Source organism: Lates calcarifer, linkage group LG7_2, assembly GCF_001640805.2.
Source record: "Lates calcarifer isolate ASB-BC8 linkage group LG7_2, TLL_Latcal_v3, whole genome shotgun sequence".
In the NCBI taxonomy this organism is placed as follows: Eukaryota; Metazoa; Chordata; class Actinopteri; family Centropomidae; genus Lates; species Lates calcarifer.
Window position 1 is genome coordinate 6,584,733 of NC_066854.1, and position 19,341 is coordinate 6,604,073.

Below are 19,341 nucleotides of genomic sequence, written 5' to 3' on the forward strand. Positions count from 1 at the left end.
TGGGTGTGTGTGAGATGAGTTTCTTCCTGCCTGTCAACCTGTCTGCATGTGTCTGTCTCTCCAGCTCTTGGGATACATGTCTGCCTGATAGTGGAGCTGTGTAATGGTGCCTCCATCATATTCTGCTGTGTGGAAAATGACTTCCCTCTATCTGTGTGTCTCTACCTCCAGGGTCCCCCGAAGGCCCTTGGTTTATTGTGTGGCAATTAGTTTGTGGTTATTTAATTAACTATAAATTTGCACTGTGCCTTCTTGCACACAGACATGGATGTGCAGTGGCTTTAAAGCTCAATAGCAATTAAAATAATTCTGTATTTTACCTGTTCTTTTTCTCTTAAAAATCTGGTTTTATTACCTCTATTAATTCACATGATATTGTGCTTTTATGGTGCGTATTTCGAAAGAAACAAATCAAACTACCACACGCTAACACCCGGGGCAGTTGGCACTCCAGCATGCTATTTGGTTTCCGGGGCTCGAGGCAAAATATAATAAGGCTGCTAAGTGTAGTCTGCTGGATGAGAATGAGAATAAATGGATGAGTGAGATGTTGCACAGTAAATTAACCGACGAGTCCAGTCACGCTTCCTTTCTATAAATCCTTTATTCAATATCATTGTTTTCTGTGTGTATACAATGGATTGGACACAAACTGTACAGTGCAGACAAACTGTTTGCATAATATGTATGTAAAGGTAACTGTACATTTACTGACAGACAGAGAAATCTCCTTTAAAGTTAGCACCAGTTAGTTTGTTTATGGCTCATGGCTAGCATGGTTTGCACTAAAAAGATGCAACAACGTGTCGTGGTCATCTTTACACTGCTAATGTGATTATTTCATCTAAACACACTCTGAATCCCAACATGAAATATGGCTTCTGGCCACCGGCAGCACTGAGCGCACTCCAGCAGCACTGAAGAAAACCTGCGCCATCATTGTATTGTATAACTTTAATGGTTGAGACCTTTCTCAGCCTGGTTAACTTTTTTTGTTTTGTTACTTTACACCTACTTGACACTGATTTTTTCTACATCAGAACGACGATTGCCACCCATTCAGAGAGTAAATATTTTTAAGACTGTGATACGTAGAATGACTAACCTGGTTTAAGGTTAGCTTCTGCAATGTGTTTCTACATCTACCTGCAACCAGGATATCTTCCTGAGCTCTAATCCATCATTAAAAGAAGAAGCAAAGAATATCAAGCAATTACTCGTCCCTGCATAATATTCATTTCACTGCTTTCAGGAATTAAATATTGATGTGATGCTCTGCCCACATTATTCCACGTAAGACATGCGTCAGTGTAACAATGTTAGTGATATGAAGTAATTAGGATTTATTCTTCCTTTGCTCCATTATTTCAATGATGGATTATGTTTTAAAAACAATATGTCTTAGTAGAGCAAATGTAAGATTTGATTGTGTAAATGGGACAAATATCTGAAGTCACTGTGGCATCTCCAGCAGTGCAAACCAGTGACAGAGATGAGCCAGAGGCAAAGTTTTACTGGTGCTATGCTGTAAATGTTTGTTTTGTTTTGATAACATATTTCCTACATTACCACATGCATTAGTCCCCCGTCATCTTTCGTCTTTTAAAAACCATGCAACAAGTGGGAAAATAGTCCAAACAGAGAGAGGAGGTGGAGGAGGTGGGGGGTTGTGGAGGAGAGAAGAGGAGGTGGGAATAAGTTCTCTGGCTGCATGATTACAAAACGAGCAGAGAGCGAAAGCTAGCATAGTTACAGTGAACAGAAGATTGGGGATCAAAGGATAATTGAAAAGTAAAATAGGATGAAGAGTGTGAGTGTGTGTGTGTGTGTGTGTGTGTGTGTGTGTGTGGGATGAGAGTGTTCGGAGAAAGAAACAGCTGGGAGGAGAGTGCGTTTACTGTCTCGTTTCAGATTCAGATGTAATAAGGCTTTCTTTTGTAAGAGGAATAAAGTGGAACAGGGAGGGAGAAAGAGACGGCAAAGAAAAAAAACCTGAGGGAGACAAAGCTACATCATGGGTACAGTGCTAACCATTACATGTCCTTGTGTCTCTAAAGTGCACCTGTGGTCAGGTCACAAAAGCCTTCTCGTCCTATTAGGTCTCATCTTGGGTCCATTTTGTGCCTCAGCTACAGTTCATGCAGGACAAAGTAAGATGGCTACATGTGTACCTGCCATGAAAACATGAGTGGTACTCATATGTGGAAATTAAAAGTGACCCAGGTTGTCGTGATTGCTCACTTCTAATTAAATCAGCTGCTCTCTTCCTGCACAGAGCCCCGCTGTTAGATATCTCATAATTGTAGCCCTGGTACCTGGCTAACCACTAGTGAGGGAGAAATCTCTCAGGAGACGCTGACAGTAATTGCGTCGTTGTTGTTTGAACCAGGAACTATGATTACGAGCCTGGAAACGCTATTGTAGCAGTGTCTTTGGTCAGTCGCCAGGAAACCAGGCCATTTTTCTCTGGCCTCGACCATAATTAATTCTTGAGCATGTGCCACGGATCTTCAATAGCTGCTTTCACAGGATGTGAACCCTTCTGCTAACCTAACAAGCAGGGCCTCTCCGAACTGAGGAGGATTCGGTTCCTATTCCTCTGCCAGCAGTGACAGACAAATTAGCTGCTTGATAATCATTCAGTAAAAGCAGCGGCTTTCCCAGAGTCTTGTTAGCGACTGTATCTCTAAATGGCTGCTCAGGCAAGTACAAAAACATCGTCCTCCATACTGCCATTAAAGTGGCTTCTTGGAAAGGTTCTGCTGAGACACAGGCAGTCGAGACAACACAGGATGCGTTGAAAATAACTTACAGACCTGATTGTCTAGGTTTATTATTATTATTATTATTTTAGCTTTTTGTTAGTAGCACAACAAATAGTCGATAAATGTTACATCCACATTTCTTTGACGTGAGACGAGCACAACACCGGTCAAAAAGACGACTTCTTCACCAGCACCACCATCCCACTTCTGCTCTTAAGAGTAACATCAGACAGGACTGAGCCGAAGTTTAAAACGACTTTGAGAATGTGGAAAATCTTGTGAAAACTCTGCTGGATTCCAGGAGCGTTTAGCATAAATCTACAGCTGCCCCTGGATCTAACATCTTGAGCTTGGCTGGGGATGAGAGGCACTCACATAGCTAGAACTAATCAGCAAATATAACACTTTCTGATAAACCAACAGCAGCGACACAGTTCACGTGTACTTGTGGATTTTCAGTATGAAGATACATTATAAAATGCTAAACTCTGATTTCTCTTGAATCTGTTTTTTTTTTTTTTTTACTCCTTTGTATTCAGTAGTCTCCTTCAAAACAGTACTGAAAGGCCACAAGATAACACCAGCATGAGCACTTTAGACTGGATAAGTTCATGTAATGTAAGCTGGTCAGCTACACATATTTGAAGACAGAGGCAAGTAACAGCTAATGAGATCAGAGGAGAGAAAAATGTGGCGTATGTGGGGGGGGGGATCTGAGAAATGCCAATTAGAAACACTGAGAGCTGTCTAGTATTTTCACAGTCTCTTCAGTCAGGGAGTGCATCCTCGGTACGACACGGCAGGACGACATTTAACACGTTAGAGCGGCTTGGCTCGTGTGCAGCAGTGCAGGGTTTCACCTGCCACGCGGACACGAGCCGGACCTGTTGCCGAGGCTGCTGGGAGGGAGGGGGGTGGGGGGTTTGCAGCTGATCTTGGCTGGTGCTTGTTTGATGTCGGAACAACTGCAAGGATTAATCGTGCGGCCTTGATTTTTGTCGGGTTGCTTGCTTTGTCTTGTTGTTTCTTTGTAGTTGTGGTAACGTCAGTGGAGGTCATTCATCTTCAGCAAATGAGACAGTGTTTCAAAGATCTCATTAAAATGCAAAGAGGTTATTGTGCCCAAAATTGGGATTCAAAGCGAGAGAGATGCACAGTTTCTGTTTCGTAATGAATATATTCTTAAGCATGTGTCTGCCTCATTGTCACTGACACTAATATGAAGCGTGGGATCACAGTATTAATATCTCCTCAGCGATACAACCGGCTACTGGTGTAACTTCTTGAGGAGTTAATTGGCGTCTAGACTTGCCATCAAAGAAAGACGAGTAAACAGAAAGCCCGGGTGTCGAACAGGATTCAAGTCCAGAACAGATTGGTGCCATGTTGACTGTCACAGTGAGAGGACGAAGCATGGGAATCTGTTTGGTTTAATTTCATTTGATTTTCTGCCTTTTCTTCACTCAAAGCCATATTTCAGTATTTTGATGTGATGACAGTTTTTTTTAACACTGTAATCAATGTGTGCCTTTTGTTTTTTGGTGGTTTTCATCATTTTCTCCAGAAACCTAATACTAATAAAACTAATACTTTTAAAGTAACCTAAACTAATTTAAAGCCACTATGTGAAGACTTTTTATGTGATTACAGCATTATTCAAATTACAGACCAGGGTCCAGCGGGAAATCCTATCCTGCATAAATTAATTTAAACAAAAAAAAAAAAAAAAAAAAAAGGGAAAAAGGGACCCGTGCCCCCGTCCGTTTAGACCCAAGACTAATTAGAGCCAGTCCTAAATGCTGTCAGCCTGAGCACAGAGAGTGAACGCCAATGCTGGCAGCAGCAGCACAATGGGCCACCTAACCACAGTCGGAAAAGTGTTAAAGTCCATGTCACTTTTCCAGCACTTCACAGTTAACACTCCCAGTTTTGTGCCAAAAAAAAAAAAACACTCCTCCATTTTTCACCTGCCATGATTATGCCTGTGATCACAGCTGATAACAAGTTTGCCTGGATCCAGCTGAGTATCAGACGTGTTGACACAGAGACCTGAGAGCAGTGGTGGAAAGTAACCATTTCCTCAAGTATTGAACTTAAGGACATTTTGAGGCACTTGCACTTTACTGAAGTATTTTCATTTTCTGCCACTTTATACTTCTGTGTCTGCATTTCAGAGGGAAATCTTGTACTTTTTACTCCATTAGACTTAACCAGTGGTTCCCTCTGTACGTCTATGAATTGTTAACACCTGCACCAAAGAATGACTTTCCTCTTTAAACTCTAACACTGTCTGAGGTCCAACAAGGTTACATCCTCTTTATGTTATGACCTCTCACATTGATCCTGTGACCCTTTGGAGGGGCCTGACACCCATATTGGAAACCACTGGAATAAACGATTGATTGTATATTAAGTAGTTAACTGGCTGCGCCTAAACCAGCCACAACTACTAACACTAAAATGGTACTTATACATGGATAAATGAGTATTAAAAATCTAATAATGTCATGTATGATAATATCTCAGTGCCAGGGGCTGTTTTTCTGTGGAATGAGTATTTTTTACTTTCTATTCTTTTCATATACTTAGCTGATAATATGTTTGTACTTTTGCATGAGTGGGATGTTGAATGAAGGACTTTCACTTGTACTGGAGTGCTTTTACACTATTAGTTACGTCTTCCACCACTGCCTGAGACCTGCTGCAACACAACAGGACCTCACCTAACCAGATTAGACTGGGTCTCGGCTCCTCTAGTGCCTGGGTCCGAGTCTGATCTATGCGTCTACCACAGTGCCTATTTTGAAAGTAGCACTGGGTAGTAAAGTTGGACACGTTCAAAATCTACACATAGTGGCTTTAACACCATTTACCCTGTTAACTAATACCCTCATTCCTACCTTTCATTTCAAGTACTTGGGAAGGGAGCAGAGATTAAAAGTACTACCGCGTTCTGACCTTTCTTGAGGTTTGACCTCTCCCTATGATAAACCTCAGTCTACAATATCTGCTACTCCATGTAAACACTGACTGCTACCATGCTGCTCGGACAGCATGCCTCCTATACCCTCCCTGCTGCTACAAATGGGGAATTTGTGTAAATCTTTCTGGTTTCAGCTACGCACCAGTTTGAAACGACTGATCCCCTCCTCTCCTGAGCTACACTTGTGTCAGCGATGTGGAAATCATAGCGTTCGTAAAGTGAAAGAAAAGAAGCTGTCAGACAGAGAGGTAGAAACTAAAATCTGTTTTGTGTCTGTACAACAATGCAGCTCGATAATCACTAGTGCTTTGTGTGTGCCAGAATAACCACCTAACAAATAGATAATAAAGGAATACTGAAAAGACAAACATGCTTTAAGCTATGTGGTCTCAAATAAGAGCTCTCTTGTTATAACAGATATATAGTTTGATCAAAATTAGAGACAGGTCAGCAGGTTTGTTTGCCTTGTATGTAATGCACAGGGCCACTTTCAAGTACATTTCATTGTAAGCTTAGCACAGAACGTCCTGTGCCAAATCTTAATTGATCGATGACTAAGCACCCTCTGAATCATCAGTGTTTGGTGTTTAAAGTGGTCTCTTAGCCCGATGTTTGCGGATGTTTTTAATCTGCTTTTTATTTACTCAAAGATCGAATCCAAGTGGTCGATTTTGCGGTAGGAGTTGTGCGCATATATATGTGTGTGTGTGTCTGTAGCCACGAGCGAGCAAGCATACCTGGCAACAGAAAACAGTACTATCAGGAGAGGAAAACAGGGCCTTGTTCTTACAGATTGTCACAGAAAAATACCGGTGAGGACGACATTTTTTTCCACTTTTTTTTGTTTTGTTTTTATGAAGTCATTTTGTCTCCAATATGAGGGCATGCCACTGTCCCAGTTCCAAAATATCTGGCTGGCACTGGCCCGCCTACTTCTTCCGCTTTCCCCCCGCCACCAGCCCCAGCACTGTGTCCCTCTGGCCCTGCCCCTCAATACCTGATATGTCCAATAGGGAGAGAGGTGAGGCGGGACGTGCGGGCCCCGCTGCTGACCAGTCAGAACTTGAGCTGTCATTTGTTTTGTTACCTTTCGTTGTAGATTTGTTTTTTTTTGTGGTTTTTTTGTTGAGAGCGCAGCAGTGGGGCGAGTCTCTGGCTTTTCCTGGCCTCCTGTCGGCCAGAGGAGGGTAAAAAGGGGGCGGGGTTATGTCTCCTCCTTGTCGGGTTTGTTGACTGGTTTGCCACCGTTCATGACCACCGGTTCGCTGGTTGTGCTTTTGGAAGGCGGGCCCCCGGCGAGTTTAGGCACCGCCTCCCCTACATCGTGCAACGAAGGCTCTCGGTACATCGCAACTGGAGGGGCGGAGGGAGAAAAGAGGGTGAATGAAAAAATGAAAGAGATATATGAATACATGTGCATATTAATGTACAGTGTTACCTTCTATAGGTTTAGGCAGGAAGTGTGCAGCTGGTTTGGTCTTTTTGACCCTGTTGCCCTTCATGGCCTGTCCCTCTTTATTGAGGCCCAGAAACCAGGCCCGGCCCGACTCCTTCTGTCTGTAGAGCATAGAGCTGTAGATCACATAGTAGTTCTCGAACACTGACTCCTTAAACTTACACTCTGCTGTAAACAGTTCCTGAGGACAAAGAGAGCAGAAACAAAAAGAAATATTAGTCATATTATTTAACTGCAGATGCAAATGTGGTAATTTGTAACTCAGGTTTTGTTTAACCTGGATCTAATTTTCTAAATTGATTGTATTTTTGCAGAAATTTTTGCAGAAATGAAAAACACTCAGTATTTGAACCATTATGAGAAAACACTCAGAGACTGATGAAATAGTTTCAGGTATATTAGCAGCTCTACTGGACACTGTGACCACCTGTTTAGTGGGGAAAAAAAACTTGTGAATGACTTCATTTACAGAATACATTAATGAATAAAAGACACATTACATTTTATACATTAATTAGGGTTTTCAGGCCGCCAATACATGACTGGTACATTGGCAACATTTCTAAATCAATTCTCATTTGTTGATACGTTACATTTACTATTACTGTCATCTTATAAGTAACACTTGAATAGTTTGCTGTTAGCTGATGTATTCTTATGTGACTTGTAAGTATTGATGTTGTATTGGTCTCAGAAATCCATGTTAGTTCACGTTCACCCATTAAACCTGTTGACCAAACACAGGACTGGAGTGATTTCTCTGGTCTGACGTCTCATATAAAAATAATCAAACCATATTGACAAGACACAGACAGGGAGGAGCAGCACACCACCGACTGAATGATGTAGTGCTCTAACCTGCATCATTCTCCCCCGACACTCACTCACACAAATAACAAACTAAACAGATGAAAAAAAAAGCAGATTGATTCTGATGACACAAAGCCCCAAAGATCTCACCCTCCCACCCACATCTGCTTCACTGTTATGTGTCAAAACTCTTTTTCCATGGGTGCCGGCGCCTCCAGCGGAGCATATTTCAGCACAGAAACAAGGTGTTATTCTTACTGGGAGAAAAATCTGTCTCTCCCCGGTGTCCGCTTGCACTACTGAGTCACAGCGAGTATAAAAGGCAGCCTGACATAAAACATTCTTCTCTCGGGGGAGGTCAGAAATCAGGCAGTCTGAGGAGTCAGACACATCTAAAAGCTGAGGTCAGTGACATATAATTTCAAGTTTCCACTGTTTTTTTATATGATGTGAATGCAGCACCAAATCAGTCAGGGATTGAAAGCTTTATCTTTAGGGCTGCAACTAATGATTATTTTCATCATCAATAAATTTTTGATCACTAGTTTAGTCAGTAAAATGTGATGTCTTACTGTCTTATTGCTTCCAAAATAAAATATTTTGCTTTTTTGGTCCTGATAAATTAATAGATTATTTTCTGCCTGTCATCTCATCAGTTAAAGGAGTAAGTTTTTAGGCTTGTAGGCATTCAAGTGTCCTCATTAAGCCAGGAGCCGACAGTAAGTGCAATACATCGTTATTTCCTCTTAATATTTGGATAAGGCTAAATTAAACTTTAATAAGCCTTGTGGGGAAATTGGATTATTTTTCAGCCATTATACCAAAACACGAGCGATAATTAATAAGATTACATGGCAATATATGAAGGCAAAAGCAAAATGATCACAGTGAAATACTGTATGTACAATGGTAATATTAAAACAGTACATACTGTAGAGAAGGTTATACATAGAGATATCTATAGGATCTATGAAATAAATAACTACAGAAAATCACTGGTTTTCAAATTGTGGTCTGGGTTTAAGGTTCCCAAAAATGCTAAATACAGTTGAAAATTCAAAATATACTCCATCCCTCATCACTTCCTCTTTAGCTGTTGGATGTTTACATTAGGATTCATTACATGACAGGTAATGGCGTTATTTAACCATTTCAGGCTGAAAGCAGTCAACTGAAAACTAAAACAATGACCTAAAAGAGGCTAGACCTGGAAGGAACTGCTGAGTTGTTGGTAATTCTCTGTGGGTTTGTCACTATGGGCAGCACTTTTCCTATTACACAAACTCAATGATCCTTTTATTAATATAAAATATTGATTCATGCAGCTTTAACTAGCCCTGTTGTAATTTCTCTTGTAATGTAATCAAAGCATTTATTTCATTTCCTATTGCATGACAAGAATCTCTTGGGGCAATATTTTTTTATCAAATACACATTTCATAAATTAACTCTCATAAACATTTAGCATACAATAACGCACAAACTTCCTCATTGAGACATCTGCCGAGGAAATGAAAAGTAATAGTGTTAATAAACTACTCCTCATATGGCTGAGGAGACGCCTGCCAAACCCAAACAATCACCCCCAAGGTCCCCAGACCCCAGATTGGGAAGTGTTTGTCTAGACCGTCTCTTATTGGTTGTTGTGGGCCTCTTGCCAGAGCCACAGACACATTGTCATTCAGCTCAGGTCTGTCGGTCCGAGTCTCATAGCAACATGAGGAAGAGAGGCGACACTGTAGCCGTGGCAACCAACCAGCGCTGAGAGGGAGGGGTCAGCGGGTGGGTGGGTGTGTGTGCGTTAAGGGAGGTAGGGGTGCAAAAACAAGAGAGAAACACACACACACAAGCGCTTGCATAGGTTATTTAACATATAATGTGCTATATCTCATTCCTTACCACATCCACTCATGGTAACATAGGAAGACACTTAATAAAGGTGGGGCTGGGTGGCACTAATACGCAGCTGCGAGGGATCAGACACTGGCAGACACACAAGACACACACTTGTGGCTGTAGGGGATGAATGGAGGGAGGTGCAGGAGGTCTCGCTGGGATATGAAATGTGACTAAATGATTGGTTGGCAACAAAAAAAGACAGGCGATAATGAATGAATGCTCTGTTTATTGGCAATGTCAAACAAATACACACCCACAAATCAAACGTTGGCCATGGTTGCTCTCGGTAGAGCTCAGTGTTTTTCATTCCTGGATTAAATTAACTTAATAATATATATATATTTAGTCTTGACCTGCACCCCAGATTCATTATTCATTTGTTAAGGAGGGTGATCTTTGCTGGTGTGCAGAGACCGGTGCCAGACACTTATTAATGTTGGTCAGCGAGGTCATACATCATTTAATGCTGCTTTTAAAATAAAAGATGTTTGATGTCTCGTCTGAGGCAGCAACGTTTCTCTTTCTCATTTTCTCTCCCTCCACCGACTGAATTCGGAGAGAGGGGAAAAAGTGAACTGTAAGAATTACTTCAGATGAAAACCTCACAGCCGTACAGGTGAGTCATTTTAACCACACTGCCTGCCTGAATGTGTTTCTGTCGTCATCTCTAAATAGCTATGTTCACGAGCTGCCCACAGAAAGAAGACAGGGAGAAAGAATGAATGAAAGAAACGGAGGGTGGGGTGGAGTTGGAGGGTTGGAGGGTGTGTGTGGGGGGGGTTGGAAATTGGGACATGAAGGAGAGAAGAGAGAATAAATCACCCAGTGAGGAGGACGACGCCTCCTGATTGGAAAAACAGCAGGGGATTCTCTCTCTCTCTCTCTCCCCCTTCTCTTATCTTTGTGTTTCTCTCATCGCTCTTCTTTTTTTCCTCTCGCTCTGTCATTTCTCGGCGCTCTGCAGAGATTTAGTGGAAGTGAATGCACTGCACACATGCGTGCACATTGCTGTCTTTTGAACCGCATACATGCACGCATGCTAGGCATGAATAGGTACAGCCATCATCAAACAGAGAGACGAGCCTATTAACATGTGAAATATCCTTCTCCAAAACAGGCTAAATTGATACAGGCAGCACTTTGTCCCTCGTCCATTAAGGACCTAAAAATAAAGAACTCAAAAACAGAGTGGGAAAAGCAATCTCAACTCTTGGCACAGCACAAGCCCGCACTAATAACAAAACTTGGCAACCAGCTGCCCAGTGCTACCACAGCTTGACTGCTGCCCACTGGGAGCTTCCCAGTTGAAACACATTCACAGTATAACAATGAACTATTGTGAATAATAACTGTTGCAGTGTATTTTCTGTGGTCTTTTGTAATTTACCAAAGCCTTTAATCCACAGGCAATCAGGAGCATGTCTTGTTGAAGCGGGGCTGGATGAGTGGCATCAAACATGCTGTGAAGGAGGGCAGAGAGTTCAGGCCGGTGACCCCGGTATAACCAGGGCAGCTGCTGAATGACTGTGAGGCCACGGGTCCTCCCTTCAGCATCTGACTCAGGCTAAAGACTGACTGTCTGATTGACTGACTGGAGCTAGACTGATACTTAACAGGCTGCAGCTGACATCCACCTCCTCAGAACTGCTTATGTTTTTTCCTACAAGTTTCTGATGCTGTTGGAGACAGTTGATAACAGTGACAGACTGAAGGAAGCTCAGCAATCAACACAGCTAACGAAGCAATTTCAACTGTCCTCTCTGGTTGTTGCAGTTGACTTTCCCTGCTCTCTTTCTCTTGCACTGCAGTAGTCTCAAACCCCCTATGCTAATTACATGAAAATGCTATTATTTCCAGGTATATAATTAAAGGTAAAGCACATTCAGAGGTCAGCATCACAAGATCCCAAATATCCAACAAATCCTCACAACTAAACAACAAAATACATCATTTGTTACTGCCTCCCAAAACCACCCATATGAGTGTTTGATTTATTACCAGGTCGACATTTTTGGTCACTGCTGCCCAAACTCTAAACATAAAAATAGGACAAATCCTGTTGTTTTTCTCCTCAGTACAGCTTCAGACTTTCCCTTAGTTTGTTAAGGAGCTGGCTCCTGATGCCTGGCTAGCACCAACAATCTTTATCTCACTTCTAATTGGTGGAAAATCTTAAAATACTGTCACGTTTTTTTTTTTTTGCTGCAGCTATAAAGATGAACAAACCGAAAATTAACATGTCAGACAAACGCAGGCTTCTCACAGTGTATTATTTTCAGTCTGAGTCATGCTACATAGAAGAAATTATCTGCTCTGATCAGATCTGTAATTTTTCACTGCTTATTTTATCACCAGAGCTGAATGATATGGTTGAAATAAATATAACAATATTAAGAAAATATCACAAACTGATATTTAGTAAAATCAGCTGTGTGTCAGACAAACCTCTTCATTAATATTAACACATGCTAAATTTTGTGAAACAATAACACACTGAGACTTTTTTAAAAACTACATAAAATATGTTTAACTATTGAAAATTATGACTTTGCAGTTTTATCATTCATAAATGTGGGGAGTTATCATTAGATTTATTCCCCCTGATTTTAAAGTGGAGGTGCAGTTGCTCTACTTGTAACATTGCTTTACTTAATGTGACTAAGCTCAAGGAAGTTGTTTTTCATCCCAATGCGTATGTATATGTGTGTGTGCTTGCTCGCGTGTGTGTCTGTTTGTGTGCACTGCTCAGCGAGTGGGTGTGTTTGTTTCCAACACCAGTTATTATCACAGCACTAATTACCCAGGGGGACTGTGGGTAAACAAATCATTCTAAAGAAAAGAAGCCCACAGAGAAGAAGGGAGAGGAGGAGTGGAAAGAAAAGTGTTAGAACACAAAAACAAAAGAGTAGAGAGCGTGGTTAGAGAGGGGGATATGAAAGGATGTCCTCCAGCCCAGACAGGCTGAATCATCTGACTCTGATCGCAGAGTCGCTCTCAGCGTGTCAGGAAGCACCACAGTGTTCCTCACAACCTCTTCAGACCTGCACACCTGATCCAATTACACTGTTATGAAAATGTGTGGCTGTTAATTGGATCAGGTGTGTTGGAGCTGGGGCAGCAACTCACAGCACAGGTACACTTTGAGGACTGATGCCTTTTATTAGCTACATTTTATGCATGTAGACACAAAGAAAGAGGTTCTGTGTCATGCACAACATCACATGACTGTTAAATTACTCAAATTACTGTCCAGTTTATAAAACTATCACTGTAAATTGCACAGTTATCTGCTAGGAATGTGCTTGCAGAATGATGTTGGATTGGATCGGAGCAAAAGTTGAGCCAGGTCCAGGTTTGTTTTTTTGCCAGATGACCCTGAGTTTTTATAGCTGGACTCTCTCTCTCAGTATCCACTGCTCTGCCAACTAGAGGTCGTCATGGGTCCACTCAGTTCGGAGGAGCAGAGACTCGGCCTGAGACCCGAGTCAGACCGGGTCCTAATTATACTCTAATCGAGTCAGCGTCAACTGATCACAGCTAGAGAAAATACTCAACTGAAGATGAATTTGTAGACATTCATTGGGTTTGGGTAGGTTGTATTTCTGAAGATCTCTACAGCCAACACAGTGGGCTCAGTGCAGTGAATGAGGGGTCTGTGTTATTCATGCTAATGATGGATTAAACATGGCTGTCTGTTTACACGACAATAGTTTCTGGATAAAATGGTAAACCCTTGTTGCAGTTTGACCTTTTGTTCACCTCACAATGGCATTTTGAGGACCTGAAAATGCTAACTTTTGAAACTGGGTCCCAGAGTGTAATCTTTTGACAACACCACCCTTACTGCCAATGTGTAAACTGGCAATGCACAGCTCTTGTAAAAACTGTGACGATGCTGCCCCACCTCCCGCTAACAGCTAGGCGCAAATAGAACACCACCAATAACGGCGGACTATTGAGCTGTGCTGCAGACTCATCACGTTACATCGCCATCTACTGGCCTGGCTGCACACTACTGCATTTTCAATCATTTCCGCAGATCAGTATGAAGATCGATATCACAGAGTTGCGTAACTTTCTGTTTTTAGCAAAGCGTTTGTGATGTAAACATGGCCTAAGATGGTGGATTAACCAGCTGATACCATCACAGTATGATGCAAAAGCTCGGTTTGTACATGTTTTTACGTTTGTGGGTTTTGTGTTGATGCATCAATCGTTATGTTAAGTACTGACATTAGTAAACCACAGTCTGAAGTGCTTAACAAAAAGTGCTGACTGTGACTCATTAGAAGGAGGCTACACAGACACCAGTGATGAATGAAACATCACCAGTGGATGATAATTTTGTCCAAATGTTCAAACCTTCTGAGTGTGATGTCTGTCCTGTGGTACTTCAATGCCGTGATTCACAGTGCGGCGTCTTTGAAAAGGCTCTGCAGCTCACCAGTAACTAATTCATTCTCTAGTCACCAGAAAATGTGTGTGTGTGTGTGTGTCATGACTCACATGGCTAACATTTACTCTCTCTGCCACTCCTCTTCCTTCTCATCTTTCTGGATGTAGACATCACAGGACTCACTCTGTCTGAGTGCTGTGTTATGAATGGAAGCACACTCCTACATACACAGACGTGTGCCAGACACACACACACACACACATGCATGCACAGACACAGTACATATAGCACGCACACGCACACACATCCCTATCTGTCCTGTTGTAAGAAAACACACTGTAGGTCAGAAAAAGAGGAAAATGGAAGGACAGATCCACAATGTAGAAAAATAATGGAATGATTAATCAATTAATTGATTGGTTGACAGTTGCAGATTTGACTGCAGGCTATTTGCAGACCCCCAAAGTGCTTAGAGATGTTCCTGCAACCTGAAGCTACCTGGACTTTAAAGGGAAGGAGGTAGAGAGAGGAGATAAAGTACCAGCGAGAGAAACAAGAGCAGCAACAAGGGGATGAAAGAGACAGATCGAGGGTGGACTTGAATTGATGGTGTTTGGGCTCCCAGGACCTCTCCAGCAGACAGACTGGGCCTCCAACAGTCTGACTCAGAGGAGCTGGCACAGAGGAATACATTTCCATTTCTAATCTTGGCTGGTGGACAGTCAGCACTATTCAGATTTCAAAAACAAGCAGATTTTGGGGGGCCACTGTTGTACACTGAGCCTCAGTCATGATCCAGATACATCTCATGACCGTCCACACTCATTTAACTCATTACATCCACAACAACAGAAAAGAAAAGCCTTCAAAGCCTCTATAAATAATGTTCATTTACATTATTTTCTCCCTTTGTCTCGCCTTATTCTTACAGCAGTAGTAGGAGTAGCAGCAGTAACAATGTGTTAAAGGAAACGTGTGAAAGTTTTACTGAAAAAGTCCACTTCTTCCTTCACCTCTCGGCTGACATCCTGACACCTACACCTACCCAGCAACCCTGACACACCCACACACACATACACAACATGCTATCGTGTGTATTACCCACACTTTTTGCACATTAACACACTCCGTGTCTCATTCGCACACACACACACAGAGTCCCAAACTCATCAGCACTTTTTTTCCCACTTTCCCCAGCATGCTCCATAATTATCACATAGCAGCTCATTGCACACTGTGCCATCTGTTAGTTGCACACATGCACGCCCATGAAACCCACGCGCACACGCCGCCGCCGCACGTACACGCACAACCATACACTGCCAGATGCTTTAGATCTGGGATTAATAAAACAGTCCTACCATGTATAACTAAGTTTGCAGCATATCATTAACAATTTGCAATAAGAGGATAAAGGATCTCATTGAGTGCAGAGGAGCAAATTTAACTAGCTCTGCTGCACAGAGAATGCACCATACAGGGAAATGGCCTAAATATAACATGAGGAAATGTGTACATATTGTAGCTCTCAAACAACTGATTAGTATTTTGATCATCACTTAATCAATTATTTGCAACAGTAGCTGGGTCCGACTTCTCAAGCATGAGGGTTTGCAGCTTTTTATATCTCATATTATTGTCTTTTTGTTTCCAAACACTTTATTTAAACACATCACCTTGAGCTTTAGAAAAATGTGATGCACATTTTTTTCACTCTTTTCTGACTTTTTCTAGAGGAAATGATTGATTCACAAATTGATCTATCAATAACTATAAACTACGCAAGATCTCATACTGTGTCAAACCTTTATAAGATTCATCTTGTTAATATTCATTCAGAGATGAGATATTTGAGCCCTGACATCTCAAAAGGAGAATTTTTGCTCAGAAATGTAACCCGCTGGTTTCCAGTGTTCAGGCAATGAGACACATTTATCCCTGGGTTTTGACTGCATAACATAGGCTGTGAAGTCATGTGAATCCCTCGTGAATGGCAGTGTGGCATTCAAGACTACAAATTGAATGTTTATTTTTTCCGTCTACCAGCGACAAAACACTGGAATTGCACTGTGTGACATGTAATCATGTCGGTCCATTAGACACAGACACAAAAATAGAATCCACCACTGAAAATATTGCATGCTATTACACATTTTCTACACAAAAACACCTTTTCATGTGTCCTGTTTTCAGTGTTCAGTCCGTCATGTTCTGATTATAATGATTACAGTGCAGCCACAGTGTGCTTAAAGGCTCTTACCAACTGATTTCTGCTAATACAGGACTGTCAAGCTATGTGTTTTCATTTCATTCAGGTCATCTGAAGAGTTGAGGATGCTTCAGCTGCCATCAGCTTCCTGACAACTAACCTGGGAGAATAACAGATCTTCCAAACTGTGTCCTCAGCCTGTGTGAGTGAACCTGACCCAACCAATTACAAAAATACACAAAGGTAAAAACGTCAGCACTGCGGTTCAGACCAGGATAAAACAAACTGTAGCTGTGATAACACCCTCGTAATGTTTAATGAGTATCACTTCAGGCGCGACGGCACCGTCCTCACCACACACTACAACACACTGCTACACTTGCCAGGACCTTTGCAGCAGCCAATTAAACATCAAGCAGCTCTGACATCATGATGAATTCGACCTGCTGTATGTAATTTATATATTTGTTATCATGTAGCTGCCTGTGCATCAGTCACGGAGCTGGAGCTCGATCAAACATCCACACTTTGTCTCGACACAGCTTTAGAGGGGATTTCTAGTGTGTGTGTGTGTGTGTGTGTGTGTGTGTGTGTGTGTGTGTAGGGGGGAACTCCCCCTCTTCAATTATTTACAGGCAGCCCTCATGCATCTGTGACTTTCAGAGACAGGCTGAGAAAGCCCAGCAGAGCAGCACAGATCTCCTTTCTTTCTCCTCCCGATTACTCCTCTCTCCTCCTCTCGTCCCTTTATCTACGTCTTTCCTCCTTCCTCTCTGGCTTTTTCCCTCTCTGCATACAGCATTTGTCCTCCTTCCTCTCTACCTTTTCCTCCTCCTCTCTATAACTCTCTCCTTCTTTAGTCCTCATCATCTCTCCCCTTCTGTCGACAACCTTTTTCCTCCCTCCTCTCCATCTTCATCTTTGTTCTACAATTGCTCTCCTCTTTCCCTTTCCCACCTTTATCCTCTTCTCTCTTCTTTAATCTCCATCTTTTTTTCCACTGTCTACAACTTCTTTCCTCTCCATATTTCTATCTTCTATCCACAACCTCTTTTCCTACTTCCCTTCCATCCTTTGCTCTCCAGTCTAATACCAATTTCTTCCTTCCTGTCTTCTTTCATCTTCTCTACACAACCTTTTTACTCCCTTCACATCTTTTCCCTCTCATTTCCTCCATGTCCTATTTCCTGCTCACCTCCTTTCTTTTGCCTCCCACCTTTCTTCTCCCCCTCCTTCTTTTTTTTCATGATTTGTCCTGGCCTCACCTTTATTCTTCTCACCTCTCCCTTTCATTCTCCTCCTTTCATCTCTCTGCCTTTCCCTTTCCCCTCCCACCCATTTCTATTTCCCCGTCCCTCTCTCCATCACCTCCTTTCCCTCTCCTCCTCTCCTGTCATCTCCACCCACCCCCCAAAAAAGGAAGGAGGGATGATATCAGGGAGAGGAGACATCAGTGGAAGAGTGTGAACTCTCTCTGTAGAGTCAGTGTGGGAATAATTCATACTCTGCTACTCCTCCACCTCACTTCCCCTCCACTTGTTCTTCACCTCCTCCTTCTTTTCTCTATCCACTCATGTCCTCTTCTTCTTTTTCTTTTTCTTCTTCTTCAGTATGTCCCTCTCTTACAGCGCACTGTCTGTCAAAATCTGACAAACATGTTTCAGTAGAATCCATTAAAGGCAATTTATCTCTGCTTTTTCCCATCTCTCTCTTTCTGTCTAATGAACCTGTCTCCAATCCTTTGTTCCACAAAACCTCAAAAATTAGGTCTTTCATATTGTCCTCTCACATGAAAAAAGATCTCTGTCTTCCTTGCTCTAAAAACTCAGCCAGGCTTTTCATATGAACTAAAAAGAAATTTCATATAATTTTCATTCAGACAAGGCTCCCACTTTACTTTTGAGTTGATTTTAAGAATTCATCAATTGCAGCACTTTGCTACTTCTTCAGAACAACATACATGTTGACTGAATTTTAATTGATTTGCCCCTTAAATTCTCCTTTAAATTTATGCCTATGACGGAGAATTTCTTTGTAACTGCTCTTTGTACGTGACGTCCTTCAGACAGAGCGGGAGAGGCTCTGCAGACAGATCCAAGTCCCTGGACACAGTGGATGCAATGGTCTGTACGCCGGCTAAATGAGGAGCTGCACTAAAATCACCCAGTGGTTCTCCTGAGGTGAAATCTGTTTAAAGTGTGTTATTTTGCACAAGAGCTGAAATCAAGGAAATAACCACAGACTTTTTCCCCCCAGCTCACTGCAAGCCAGAAGTCTGTGCTGTTGTAGATAAAGCAAAGCCTAATAAATGACCAGAGATTTGATGATAAACCGAACACCTGGGACCTGGATGAACGACACATGTTTTGCGATGAAGTCCAACGGTTTTTCCAAAAATGAACATTATTGTAAGCCCCCACCACACAGACAAGAATGACTCACAGCTACTGTCCAGCTCCAAAACAGCACGATAACTGTGTGACCATGACAAGTCAAACATGTCAAAAACCTGGTGAGGAACTGCTCATTCTCTGTGTCCATGCTTGTACAGTATACTCTGTGTGAGTGTGTGTGTGTGCTCACCGAGGAGTAGAGGTGACCCTCTCCATTCATGGCGATGTAGAGGCCAGTCTTGACTGATTGGATGGCCACGACTCTCAGACCCACAGGAATTAAGTTAAACAGAGCTGAGGACAAAAACAGACAAACTGAGTTCATGTTCGTATGTTTCTTGTTGGTGTATGTGTGTGTGTGTTTCTCTTCTGAGCACAGAAATGTTGGGTCTCTTGCTCACTTGGTTGGGTTAGCTGGTGAGGTGAAGAA

At 42.1% G+C, this 19,341-nt stretch overlaps 1 protein-coding gene across 2 annotated transcripts in view; it reads right to left on the bottom strand.

Annotated features, from left to right (window-relative positions):
* Window positions 1-585: 585 nt before the first annotated feature.
* LOC108892909 (fibroblast growth factor 14) overlaps window positions 586-19,341 on the bottom strand; it is a 52,038-nt gene continuing 33,282 nt past the window's right edge. For both annotated transcript variants that reach the window (XM_018690686.2, XM_018690687.2), the window contains exons 3-5: window positions 19,102-19,205; window positions 7,187-7,385; window positions 586-7,101 (exon numbers count right to left, since the gene is read on the bottom strand). In XM_018690686.2, the coding sequence (XP_018546202.1) occupies window positions 6,953-7,101; window positions 7,187-7,385; window positions 19,102-19,205 (452 nt within the window). In that variant the 3' untranslated portion in view covers window positions 586-6,952. The remainder of the gene's footprint in view (window positions 7,102-7,186; window positions 7,386-19,101; window positions 19,206-19,341) is intronic.